Here is a 13,842-nt window from a genome sequence, read left to right on the forward strand (position 1 = left end):
CTGTTGTTTCTCTTCCTGGGAATAAAGTTAGTTCATTGACTGATTTACTAGATTTCTACAAAATTGTAACAGTGTAACTTTAACCATCTTTATTATTAATATTTTTAATTAATGATAATTCCTTCACATTATATATTCTTTAGCACACACTTTTTTATTTGTTCATGTAATATTGGCTGGGTGAGTGGGTCTGTCTGTGTAGGTAGGTAGGTAGGTAGATAGATGGATAGATAGATAGATAGATAGATAGATAGATAGATAGATAGATAGATAGATAGATAGATAGATAGATAGATACCATATTTTTTGGACTATAAGACACACTTTTTTGTCTCACAAAAGAGGATGAAAATGTCTGTGTTTCTTATAGACCAAATATTGCCGAAGCCCCACCCACCAGCCGGCTGTTTTTTTTGCCTCCGCACACCCCATTTCCGGGCCTTTTTTTGGCCTGTTTTCGAGGCTTTTTTCAGCCCATTTTTGAAGCTTTTTTGGCCATTTTTTTCAGAAAAAACAGCCTGAAAAAAAGCCGAAAAAATGAGCCGAAAAAACCTTCAAAAATGGGCCAAAAAGAGCCTCGAAAATGGGCTGAAAAAAGCCTCAAAAACAGTCCAAAAAAAGCCTCGAAAATGGGCCGAAAAAAACCCTCAAAAACAAGCCAAAAAAGCCTCGAAAATGGCCCAAAAAGCCTCAAAAACGGGCCAAAAAAGCAAAAAAATGGGCTAAAAAAGGCTCAAAAATGGGCCGTAAAAAGCCAAAAAAAATGGGTCGAAAAAGCCTAGAAAACGGGTAGAAAAAAGCCTTGAAAATCGGCCAAAAAAAGGCTGCAAAAGGCCGCCCAAAAGGCCCAAAAATGGGGCACGTGGAGGCCAAAAACTTTTTTTTGTTGTTGGTTTCCGCTTCCAAATTTAGGTGCATCTATTAGTCTGAAAAATATGGTAGATAGATACTGATGCTTGGTGGAGTGAAACATATCAAGCCTGCCAGTTAGAACATATTTGAAATAAATGAAACTACATGAGTTAACTGCCTGTGTATACATAGACCATAATTTAAATAATTTACATTTTGCAGACCTTTCTGAAAACAAAATCTTGTGCTTTATTAGAGAAGTTGTATTGTAAGCCGCCCTGAGTCTCCGGAGAAGGGTGGCATATAAATCAAATTTTTTAAAAAAAAAAAGTCATAAAATATTATTTTGTGGAAATTGCTAAACTTTATGCTGCAGTCTTCTAAAAGAGAAGACGACTCTATGAACTCTTAGCAAGTCCTAATGAACTTAGCAGAACATACTTCTAAGTAGATTTACTTAACTCAGAAGTTTGATATTGACATTAGAAGAAATGCATAATTATTTTTGAAGCAATATATTTGTATTGTGCATTAATATATTCTACCTCAGATGAATCTTGATAGGAATAATTGGGGATGCTACAGTCATAAATTAGGAGGTCCTCTGCAAACTTCATAGATCTCACTTGCACTTTTATAACTCAGTCTTATTATTTTATATCATAGCAATTGTGAATCCTAACAAATTGAAGGCTTTAGAATATGCAACTTTTTTCGAACATTTATTCGTAATGTTCAAAAAAAGTTACACATTCTAAAGCCTTCCAACAGCAATGCTGTTGTTTTAAATTCAGTTTTGTTATGCTCAGAATAGAATCTTGTCAGCTACACATGGGAAATCAAATCTAATGCCAATTAGAATTACAATTCCCTTATTATTGCCCATTCTGAATAAAACGTCTAGGAATTATAGATTAAAACATCTGACTGATCCCACATGACATGTCACTAAACTAAGTCCATAAGACCAAAAGTAAAGCAAGTTCACTGTTCTAATTAACACAGAGATCCTATTCACATTTTTTTCTCAGTTTACGTATTTCATTTTGGCTTCTGCAATGTTTCTTTTTCCTATTAAAGTCTCTCTTTCTTCCTTGGTCAATAAAGGCTAGACTTGGCAAACAGACTGGTATTGCTCCAGCATTATCCACAGTAGGATGCATGCATCAAAAGGTCAAGATTTTATTTTAACTTTGGAAATAAAATACAAAAATTGCATTTAAAAAAAAAGATCAAGATGGCAACCTGCAACTGAATCTCTGTCTCCCTACCCTTTTTTTTTTTCAAGAGCTACCATGTAAAAAGGACAGTACTTTGTGTGATCAATCTTATCATTTTGACTTCTTTGAACTCCCAGCAGATGTCCCTAAACTGGTCATTGTTTATTTGTTTGCTTAAAAAAAAAAACTATAGGCCAAAACTGTGCAGTTTACTGTAATTCTTAGACCCACCCAACCTTCTACAACATAAGTAAATAGCTATCAATACTTTCAAGGCGTTTATGTCAATGAACATTGTAATGAACAAGCAAGAAGGCTTATTAATTACAAAAATAAGATTCTAAGATTCAAAGTTAAAAAGTATTCTTTGTGAAAAAGGTATTTAAAAAGTATTCTTCACTATTCATTTTTCAAGATCAAGAACAAGCCTCATGAAGTATTGGTTTTCATTATAAGGAAGGTTTCCTTTTGAACTTCAGTAAATTCGTTTCAAGAAAGAAAAGGCTGGGAGACTGAGCTTAAGAAGTGTGGAGAGGGGGAAGTACAAAAAAGTCAACCTACTAGGAGACATATTTAGTGTAAGAGCTTTGTGCTGCTTTTTGGGGATTACCAAATTATAGGTAAACAGTTGGATTCCACTCTCTTGTACATACAAACTTGTACATTATCTTAATTAACTTGATCTCCCCGCATAACTTTTTGTCATTTGTTCCTGGAGCTACTTTATTATTGCATTTATTTTGACAACTAAATGCAGAATATGACAACTTAATGACTTCCATAGAATGTAGTTTCTAGAATACCATTGCAAAACTACATGGTTAATATCTAAATTGAGTTTGTAGCAGTCAGCCAATAGGCCTAAATTTTTTTAACTGTTCTTTTTTTCAAAATGTAGCATGATTTTACTGTGTTATACCTCTGAAGTAGTGGAAAACACACCCTGTGCATGATCTAGAATAAATGTGATGTTTTATTAAATACGTTTGTGAGCAAATGTAAATTCTTATATTGTAATCATGCATTTTTGGTTCATTACAGTTTGTAGAGAGTGTATATAAAATGTTTAATTCTAAACAGCATCCTTTATTTTGAATTTGTTTTGATAACTCAAATTAGCAGCAGCTACAAATTTTAAAGCTTTACAAATGATGGCATGCTGAGAATTTACATGATATATTTTCTGTTTATAGCCCACACAGTTGGAAATCTTCAATATTTCTTGCTTGTTTTCTATAAGAATTGTTATTTTCATAAGAACATTTGATCTAATGATTATTCAATTGCTACATAATCGCAATGCTTATTATGATTATTATGTATGTATTTAGCAAAATTGCTTATTTTTTTACTTCTTGAAAATGAAGAATAACTGTTGAAAAGAGTCAACTATAAATATTTTAACATTTTAAATAGTTGGGTGGTGCCTCCTTAAACTTTTCCCTTCCAACTTTATGTACTCCAGATCCATCCAACTACCAAATTCTCAGTGCAGTTTAGAAAGGCAAAACATTCGTTTAAAAGCCACACAGGGAGAAATTAATCAGCTTAATTTGGGAAAGAAAACTGTCAGAAAAATTATCTGTTACTCTCTTTTTCTTTTAAAATGCTTCACTGGGTGAACCAATTAGAAATAAGATTTTATTGTAACTGAAGGGATGATAATAACAAATCTAAAATCATGATCAATTCAAAATTGGCTTGGCTTGGTTGGGCAGACTGAGTGATTTTTAAACTCTCAAAAATAGCTTGGGGTTGCTTTTCCAGTAAAAGAAAATAGAGTGTCCTTCAATCTGAACTTGAGTTCAGATTGAGTTCTGATTATCTATGTTGGGGTTTTTGGCAGGAATACAAAACTGGCTTGCTATTACCTTCTTCCATATTTTTTTTAAAAATATTTTCTGTATATAGCTGCTCAAATCACTCCCAAATCCCAGCTATTGTAGAACAATGTGATTTCCCAAATTCATGAACACTAGACTCTACTATATGAACCCCAAATACTGCTTCACTGTCTCTTTTTTAAATGTTTTATAAAGTTATGGTTCAACTCCATCAAACATATACCTCCAACAATTCTGTCCTTCACTGACAGACAGCATAGCACTGCAAATGCTTACAGATTTCTACTGTTCAACATGACTTCCCCAGCTGGTCCCCTCTAGATGTGTCAGGATATACGTACAAGAATTTCAGAGAGTTATACATCTGAATGACATTAGACTTAGGAAGAGTAACCAACATCCCATACAGGAATGTACAGTAACATGCATGTAAACAAATTCTACATTACTAAAGAGAGGCCACGCACAGTTGCCACAATCTAAATAACAGTTCTTTGTATATACAATTGATAACCAATTGTCAATGGTCTTGGGAACAGCAGAATTAGAGATTTGATTAGACATCTAAGGTACATTTGAACTAACAACACTGGCTTGAAGTTATATAATTATTTCATCCCTAGGTTTGCTTGGGAGCAACGAAGTATGCTATCAGAAAATGTACTGTGGTTTTGAAGGTATTCAAAGAAACAGAACAATCTGATGAGTTTAGAAATCTCCCCGAAATATTATTTCAGATAGATACTTTTCTGAAATTTTCTTTGACTTTTAATTATTAATTTACTTTGCTTAAATATGCTAGAAATTATTGGAAGTTCAGAAAGAGAGGTCTGGCCTCTCTTAGTACAAATTTTCAAATTCCACATGTTCAGATGTACAGTAGATGTAAGTATTGTGTGGAAAATGGCAACCTTTTTCATTACAGAACCAATCATTTTAAACCATTTCAATCGCTCAACTCTAAACTGCATACAGCAATATCTCTGAACACTATAAATCACTTAAAATCAATCAGTAATAGTGCTACAATAAACTTCAATTTTAAGTAAAATTGATAAAATTTTACATAGTTCACTAACCTGATTCATAAATGCATTCCCTACTCATACTAAAAGTGTCATAATTCATCAAAGGTGTGAGTGTTCATTTTAAGTTCATTCTCCAAATTTGTGATATATATTCCTCCCCTCATCGATCTTATATCACAGACACTAACCAAATATCTAGTTCTTGGAACAATATTTTATATTTTTATACCTTTGAATATTTCAAATGTGCAAAACTAAAGTATTAGTTGAGTATTATTCAGTATTATTGAGCCACGGTGGCGCAGTGATTAGAGTGCAGTACTGCAGGCTACTTCTCCTGCCTGCCGGCTGCCTGCAATTTGGCAGTTCAAATCTCACCAGGCTCAAAGTTGACTAAGCCTTCCATTCTTCCGAGGTTATTAAAATGAGGACCCAGATTGTTAGGGGCAATATACTGACTGTAAACCACTTAGAGAGAGCTGTAAAGCACTATGAAGCAGTATATAAGTCTAAGTGCTATTGCTATTGCTATTAATAAGCACACATGCAAATACTGAAAAGTATATTTTAGCTATGGCTTGCTTTTAGTATTGAATATACAGATAGTCCTCAACTTTCAACAGTTCATTTAGTGACCATTCAAGTTACAATGGCACTGGAAAAAAATGACTTAGGAATGTCCCAGGGTCATATGATCATCTTTTGTGACCTGACAAGCAAAATCAAAGGAAATGCCAGATTCACTTAACAACCATGTTACTCATTTAGCAACTGCAGTGATTCACTTAACAAGTGTGGCAAGAAAGGTCATAAAATGGGGGAAAGCTTAATTAACAACTGTCTTCCTTAGCAACAGAATTGGCTGTAAATTGAGAACTACTCATAAGTTTTCATTTGAGGTTTTTTTTTTCTCAAGTACTTACTTTTGTCACCAGCAGATGGAACCAGATTCAAATCAGCAGCTCAACACTGTAGTGTTAAGATTCAATGCTTATTTTGCTAAAGGATTTGAATTAAAGATTTGAAGTCCAGTAATTGATACACTGTTTTCCCCAAAATAAGACATCCCCTGATAATAAGCCCAACTGGGTTTTTGAGCACATGACAATAAGGCCAAGCGCTTATTTCAGGGTTCAAAAAAATATAAGACAGGATCTTATTTTCGGGGAAACACGGTACTTACATAAAAGGAACTGGACACTTTTGTCATTTTCAAGATGAAAAAATTAGTGGAATCTACGCTATCAATGAAATGACTGTTTTTATCCATGCAGAGAATTCTACCGTGTAACACTAAAACAGAATAGTAGTATGTGTGCAGATTTGAAATTATTTGCATGATGAATTCATTCCAATATTGCTTTGACATATATTAGTCTACTGCTTCAGCTGCTTCTCTCCATTTCCAAGTCATTTCCATTATTAGTAACAATAAGAAAGAAAAATCATGGCGATTGTAAGAAGTTTAAGTTAAATGAGGCAAGACTTCAGTACCTTCTAATGGATGCTGCACTGTTAACCATAGCCACTTTTGCTTGTGTTATGCTATGTTTATATAATTGATTAACCAAGGTGAACAGGTTATAGAAAATTTGGTTTATGAGAATCTGTAAATCAGTCATACACTACGGTTTTTTAATTCTTCTTCTTCTTGTTGTGCCATATCAGTCATCGGACGTTGGCGATCATATTGGCAGTCCTATTTTTGTCAACAGCCGCATGAAAAAGTGCTGCTGAGTTTTGTCCAAACCAGTCCCTTAGGTTTTGAAGCCACAATGTTCTTCTGCCTGGACCTTGTTTGCCTTCAATCTTTCCCTGGAGGAATAAGTGAAGGATGCAGTATTTTTCTGGGTGTCACATCACATGTCCAAAATATTCTAACTTTCACTTTTTAATGGTTCTGATGATTTCCCTTTGCTTTCCCAGGCAGCTTATCATCTCATTTGTGATTTTGTTAATCAGTTTATACATAACAGCCATCTGTAAATCCACATTTATAATGCTTCTAATTTCTTCAAGTGGTTTTCTGTCAGAGACCAACTCTCTACTCTGTAGAGCAGGATAGAAAAGATGTAACATCTGACAAGCCTGATTTTCAGTCTTAGGCTTATGTCATGACTGCAGACGACCTTTTTCATTTTGAAGAATGCCGTTCGAGCTTTCTCTATCCTCATCTTTACTTCACTGATCATGTCCCAGTTTTCATGTAAATTAAAAACGAAGTACATGATCCTTTCAACTTTTTCTAGTGGTATTCCTTCCAAATTTATCAGTGGTAAATTGTTTGCTGACAACCATGATCTTTGGTTTTTGTGGTGTTAAGCTTCAAGCCATATTTTTCAGATATTTCTGAGACTGTTGATGAGGAGCTGAAGGTCTTCATGCTTACTGGCAAGCAGAACTGTATCATCAGCATATCTTAAATTGTTGATCTGAACACTGTTTACTTTGAGGCCAGCATCAATGTTTTCCAGTGCTTCGTTGAAAATTGACTCAGAGTAGATATTAAACAACAGCGGAGACAGAATACAGCCCTATCTGACCTCTCTTTGTATTTCTGCATCATCTGAGAATTTTTGACCTAGTCTCACAATTGCTATCTGATGCCAATATAGATTCTTTATGATTCGGATGTCTTTGTCATCTAGTCCTACTTGTTCAGGATTTGTAATAGTTTGCTGTGTCTTATTTTATCAAATGCTTTTTCAAAATCGATGAAGCACATGTAAACACTGTGATTGACATCTTTACAGCGCTGTACAAGAACTTGAATGCTGAATAGTGCATCTAGTGTATCAAGATTGTGTGTTACTTAGATACTCTTCAATTCTGTTGTATATTCTTGTGTGAATTATTCTCAGGAATAATTTTAACTATAAATAATTTTTTAACTACTGTATACTTTCCTGAATAAACAATGCTTGAATTTACATAATTCATTAAGCCAAGTCAAATAAGCCACATTTAGTTTGACCAAGATGAATGGGCAGGCTGCAACCCCAGAGTTACATGGAGCTCCTATATGCTGGATCTGAATCCCATGGAGCCCTCTCGGAATATACTGCTGAGTTTTAGTCATATAATTGCCAAAACTCCATTCTAAAATGATAAAATTATAGAGGGTTAGGGTAGGAGTTATATGGGTCTCCAAAAATGCATTATCAGAAAAAGAACATTCCAAACCTGCTCATTTGTAACAGAACTCAATTTATTTTTTATCCTCACTATAGACCGATATTCATTTCTCTATCTATCTATCTCTCACTCACACACTCTTGTGGCTCTCAAAAAGTGATGCATTGAGAACATGAGTGAACACTCTCATCCATTTTAGAGTATAACAGAAAAGCAAATATATGATTAGTAGATTAGCAGAATATTAAAAGAGAATTGAGGCATTAAGACATTTATGAGAATTTTATTGTAGAATAAGCATTGTAAAAACATTCCAGTTTTATTGTTTCAAAAGTCTGCTGTTGTCATCCATCTTGAACCAACAAAAGAAACCCAAGAACAAGGAGAATTTGCAATTAGCATAATCCATTGTTTAATCATTCTTAAGTGTACAGTATGAATGGAGGTTTTCATTCACAGATTCATACACAGTGTATCTTTATTTAAAATTGCTCTAATTGTAGTAATTATATAATATTATTTCATTTACTTGTTACACTACTAAAATGTCTGAGTGGCTGATTTTGACTCTCAATGGCTCTGGATTTTGGGGCCCAATGGTTTCCAGGACAATGCCATCTTTAGTGCTGGATGGGATTAACTGTCCAAAGAAAGACCCAGTACACAACTTGGAGGTCCTCCTAGACTCACAACTCTTCCTCAATGAGCAGGTGGCAGTCTTGGCTGGGAGAAACTTTGCACAGCTTTGTGTTGTGTGCCAATTGCACCTGTTCCTGGATCAGCAGACACTGCTCACAGTTAGTCACTTATGCTCAACTCACCTACAGATTGGATTACTGCAATGAATTCTATATGGGGCTGCTCTTGAAGAATATCAAAAGTTTCAGCTTGTACAAAAAATAGTGGCGTGAGCAGTTATGTGTGCTCTTAGAATAGTGCATGTTATATCTTTGCTCTGTGAGTTGCATTGGTTGTCAGATTGCTTCCAGTCCAATTCAACTGCAGATGCTGTTTTTGACCTATAAAGCCCTTCATGGCATGTAACTGGGCTATTCAGACAATGCCTTTCCCTAGTCTTTCCCATTTTGCCAGAGTAGGCATGCTACAGGTACCATCAGCATGGGGGGAGGGGCGTTTCCTTCATTTTATGGAATATTCTTTACTGCAAAATTGTTACTTTCATCCTTTTGATATTCCACAAGGCTCTCGCAACCTTTTATAGTATCAGGTCTGGGGTTCTCAGGGAATTAAAGACTTGCTAAAATTGCTCCATTCCTGAGGTAGCTAGTTTTATTTTACTCTCTCTTTGTCTAGGGTTTGTATGCCTGTTTTTATATTATCTACCATTTATATATTTTTGCATCTGTGGCTTTTATAATGTGGTTTTACCCATTTATGGTGTGACATCCAAAAGCATCTTTGGTGAGATGGGTAGCTATATAAATTTGATTAATTAAATAAAAAAAATATCAGCATTACCAACAACAGATATAAATGTGTGTATGTATATACAGCATGTATGGGTGTGTGTATGCATATATATTCTGTCAGTGAATAAATGAAAAATGAATGAACTGGAAGGGATCTTGGAAGTCTTCTAGTCCAGCACCTGCTCAGGCAGAAGAACCTATACTATTTCAGATAATAGACTCTAGACTCTTCTTAAAAACCTCGAGTGATGGAGCGCTCACAATTTTTGGAGGCAAGCTGTTCCACTGGTTAAGTGTCTTCACTGTTAGGAAGTTTCTCCTTAATTCTAGGTTGCTTCTCTCTTTGATTAGTTTCCAACCATTGTTTTTTGTCCTGTCTATCGGTGCTTTGGAGAATAATTTGACCCTCTCTTCTTTGTGGCAGCCCCTCATGTACTGAAATACTGCTTATCATGTTACCCCTAATTCTTCTTTTCTTTAGACTAACCAAACTCAAATCCTGCAGCCGTTCTTCATATGTTTTAGTCTCCAGGCCTTTGATCATCTTAGTTGCACTTCTCTGAACTTTTTCCAAATCTCAACATCTTTTTTGTAGTATGGTGACCAAAATTGGTCATAGTAAATTCCAGGTGTGGTCTTACTTTTATAAATGGAGATTTTTTACATGAATAGAAATCATGTTTTGAGTATTACGCAAAAATAACACAATTGTTGCACTAATATTTCAACCATGCCATTTCAGAATTATTGTCAACACACATTCAGCCTAAATTATCTATAGTTTTTTTTAAAAAAAGATCTTCAAATTGGAATGCTTTTGTATTGCTGCTAACAGATAAGAACATAATACCATTATATATAAAGCTTTCATAGTACAAGTAAGTTTCACATTTAAACATAATTCTCCTTCAAATATGTTACAATAGTTTTTAAATGTACTACGTGGAGATTTGAAAAATATTTGTTATATGCAATACAAAAGCCAGCACTGCCAATAAAAGGTATCAATCATAACAATGTATATTCTTTTGCTAAATAAATGCAGGATTACAATAATAAAACATGTTAATACACAAAAATAAACCAAAAGTTATTATTCTAATGTATTTCAAATGTATTGCCAGGTTGTATTCAGCATTAACAATCTATATGGTGAATTCAAATTGTTTTTATAGTCAGAATCACACTTGGTTATGTACTGCAGTTAACAGAATAACAGCAGGTAATTCCATTACATGTAAAGCTTTTCATAGCTCATTTTCCAGATTGAGGGATTTCAGATAAACAGTTGCAATGTGACTGCTAATGATAGATCATGCCATTTACAGATAAGATTTCTCCTTTCCAGTGAATGAAGTTTGTGTATTATGTATGAACTTAATCCTAGAAACCATAATTAAAAAAACAATTAGTATGTCTTAATATAAAATACATAATTTATTTTAAAGACAGTTATATATGCACACCTTTCTTTATATACAGTTATATACATGAAATACTAACAGATTCCTTTCTTTACTACTCCTTTATACTTGTATATCTGTATAAGGACAAAAACCATAGTGATACTAATATTTATAGATACTATTGTAATTCCACTGAAATGGAATATTTTAATATCCCTTGTTAAAATTGAATTCCAGATATTGTATGTTATATAGAAAAACATAAGAGTTTTTCAAGCTCTTCTCATTCCTCCTCTAAGCCTGTCCACAGCCATTTGTGGCATCTCTGCCTTAATCTATTTTCAAATTGCTTATTCTTTACTTACTTTCTACAGCAATCTGAATTGATAATGTTTTCTTACCTTTATTTTTCCTTCAGCATTGTGTTTATCCAGATAGGCTTGAATGCCTGCACCATAATCAGGATGAACATCAGTAAAGTTTTTCACCTAAATTGGCAAAAAAAAAAAGTTGAGGTCAACTTTTATAATTCCTGTACTGATGAGGACAAGTCAATTGCTATAGGCACCGATATCTGAAATTTCAACACACCAGGAGTGTACTTACTAAACTACTGATATGACAAAAGTACTATTTTTCAATTGAAAAGCTGAAAGTTATATAGAATAGAATAGAATAGAATAGAATAGAATAGAATAGAATAGAATAGAATAGAATTTTATTTGTGTGAGATTAGACACACAAGGAATTTGTCTCCAATGAAGTTCTCAGTGTACATGCAAAGCAACAGAATTGTCATCATCATCATACCAATAATAGGGGGTAGTGAAGGAGATAATAAGAATAATAATGATATTACAGCCATACTATATGGATAAATACGCATAGACTTGTAAAAACTAAACATATCTAAATCTAATTTTAAAATTATTTATCATAAGGTCTTTATTCTTCTACAAAATGAAATATATTCAACACTAACATTAATCTTGACTGGAAACTTAACAACTTACATTTTTATTAATTTTCAAATTAAAATGTTGAAAAGGCTCCAACAGAACAATTGTAAGGATTATTCAGAAGAAAACTTTAATTGAGCACAATGCACCTTACATTATCCCCATCCTGCTCCCACCAGAAATCATCAAAAAACATGACCAATGCCATTTCCATCCCATATCCAGGCCTGAACCCTGATTGGAAAGGATCTAGACATTCCATTTCATCCAGGAATCTCTAGACCTTTCCTGAAAAGGGATGCTTGGAGACAGGTTGGAAATTATCCAACACAGTGGAATTTAGTGATGGCTTCTTAAAAAGAGGGCAGACCACAGCCTCCTTAAAATGCTGGGGCACAACCCCCCCCCCCCCAGGGAAGTATTAATCACCACCAGAACCCACCCGCATGTCAATTCCCGAGAAACTTTCACAAGCCAGGATGGGTCTAAAATACAGATACTTGCACTCATACTCCCTAGGTTCCTGTGCACTCCCTCAGGAGTAGTAGGGTTAAACTGTTCCCAGGGCAAGAACCTGCCTCAGGTGTCCCTACTAGACCGGCAACCACACCAGCATCTAACTGGAAATAAAGCCGATAAATTTTGTATTCCAAAAAATCAGCAAATTCCTCAGCACACCCTTTCAGGGGGACCTTTGTATCTCCTTCCCCAGGACAAGAAGGTTCACCTTAAAAAATCGCTGACCGATTATCTGCAGTTCACAAATTAAGGATCTTTACAGTTTGGTATCACCAAGCATAAGGTTCACTACCACAAATTTTTCTAGGAAAAGAAACTGGCAAATCAGAGGCATTCTCTGGGCTACTCATGGATTGCCTGACCCAAGACTTAAGTGGAAAAAGCACACTGGATTTCATAAAAATCAACATAGATTTTTCAACAACATGCTTTCCAAGTATTTTCCTTCTGGAACACACAATATCTAACAGAGTACAAGAAATATCTATACTTAAAAGAAAATGAACTCAACAACTATCCGTATTTAAAGAAATATGATACTGTAGAGCAGGGGTGTAAAATGTGTTGTCACAGTGTTGTCACATGATGTATCATGACTTTTTTCCCCCTTTGCTAAACCGGGCATGGGCGTGGCCAGTGCATGATGCATCAAGGCTGTGGACTGCGAGTTTGACACCCCTGCTATAGAGCATGCATAACTCCATAATCCATAACACTAAACTGAAAAGATATAACTTAGTTATAAGTTATATATAGTTATATATAGTTAACTAATACTATAAACACACGTGTGTGAAGAGAGAGAGAGAGAGAGAGAATGAGACAGAGACGACAGAGACAGAATGAGAGTGAGAGTGAAAGAGTGTCCTTGACTTATGATCACAATAATGGGACCAGAAAATTCATCATAAAACAGTACAGATGTTAACTGAGTTTTCATATGACGGCACTCAATTTTACAATCTTTTTTCCATGGTTGTTCAGCAAATTATCTATGCTCATTAAGCAAGACATCACACAACCATGATTTATGACCTCCTGCCAGCTTCTCTGCTGACTCTGTTTGTCAGAACATCGGAGAAGATTGCAAATGGTGATCATATGACTGTAGGATGCTGCACCTGCCAAGGTCCCAGATCCTAGTCATGTGATTCCAGGGATGCTGAGGTGTCATAAGTCTGAAGACAAGTCATATGTCACTTTTTTCTGCACTGTATAACTTTGAACAATAATTAAACGAGTGGTCATTATCAAAAGCTTCTATCCGTTAAGCAAGGACTATCAAAAGCCTTCATCCATTAAGCAAGGACTATCAAAAGCCTTTATCCAGAATTGTATGCCGGCAGATGTGTGAGACCAAGAAAAGACACAGCTGCTTTAAAGAATTATCAACAGATGATATCTGTGTGTCCTGCATGCTCCAAAATCCAAAGCGTCTCAAATTGGAAT

The 13,842-nt window shown here is 34.8% G+C and overlaps 1 protein-coding gene across 2 annotated transcripts in view; it reads right to left on the reverse strand.

The window, feature by feature from the left end:
• Positions 1-8,346: 8,346 nt before the first annotated feature.
• LOC117665458 (catalase-like) overlaps positions 8,347-13,842 on the reverse strand; it is a 39,441-nt gene continuing 33,945 nt past the window's right edge. Inside the window, exons 12-13 of one of the 2 annotated variants that reach the window (XM_034417349.3) lie at positions 11,317-11,403; positions 8,347-10,892 (exon numbers count right to left, since the gene is read on the reverse strand). In XM_034417349.3, coding sequence (XP_034273240.1) covers positions 10,887-10,892; positions 11,317-11,403 — 93 coding nt within the window. In that variant the 3' untranslated portion in view covers positions 8,347-10,886. The remainder of the gene's footprint in view (positions 10,893-11,316; positions 11,404-13,842) is intronic. The other variant, XM_087877336.1, reaches the window with a different exon arrangement.

The sequence above is a fragment of the Pantherophis guttatus genome, chromosome 1, assembly GCF_059756535.1.
Source record: "Pantherophis guttatus breed Tessera chromosome 1, ASM5975653v1, whole genome shotgun sequence".
In the NCBI taxonomy this organism is placed as follows: Eukaryota; Metazoa; Chordata; class Lepidosauria; order Squamata; family Colubridae; genus Pantherophis; species Pantherophis guttatus.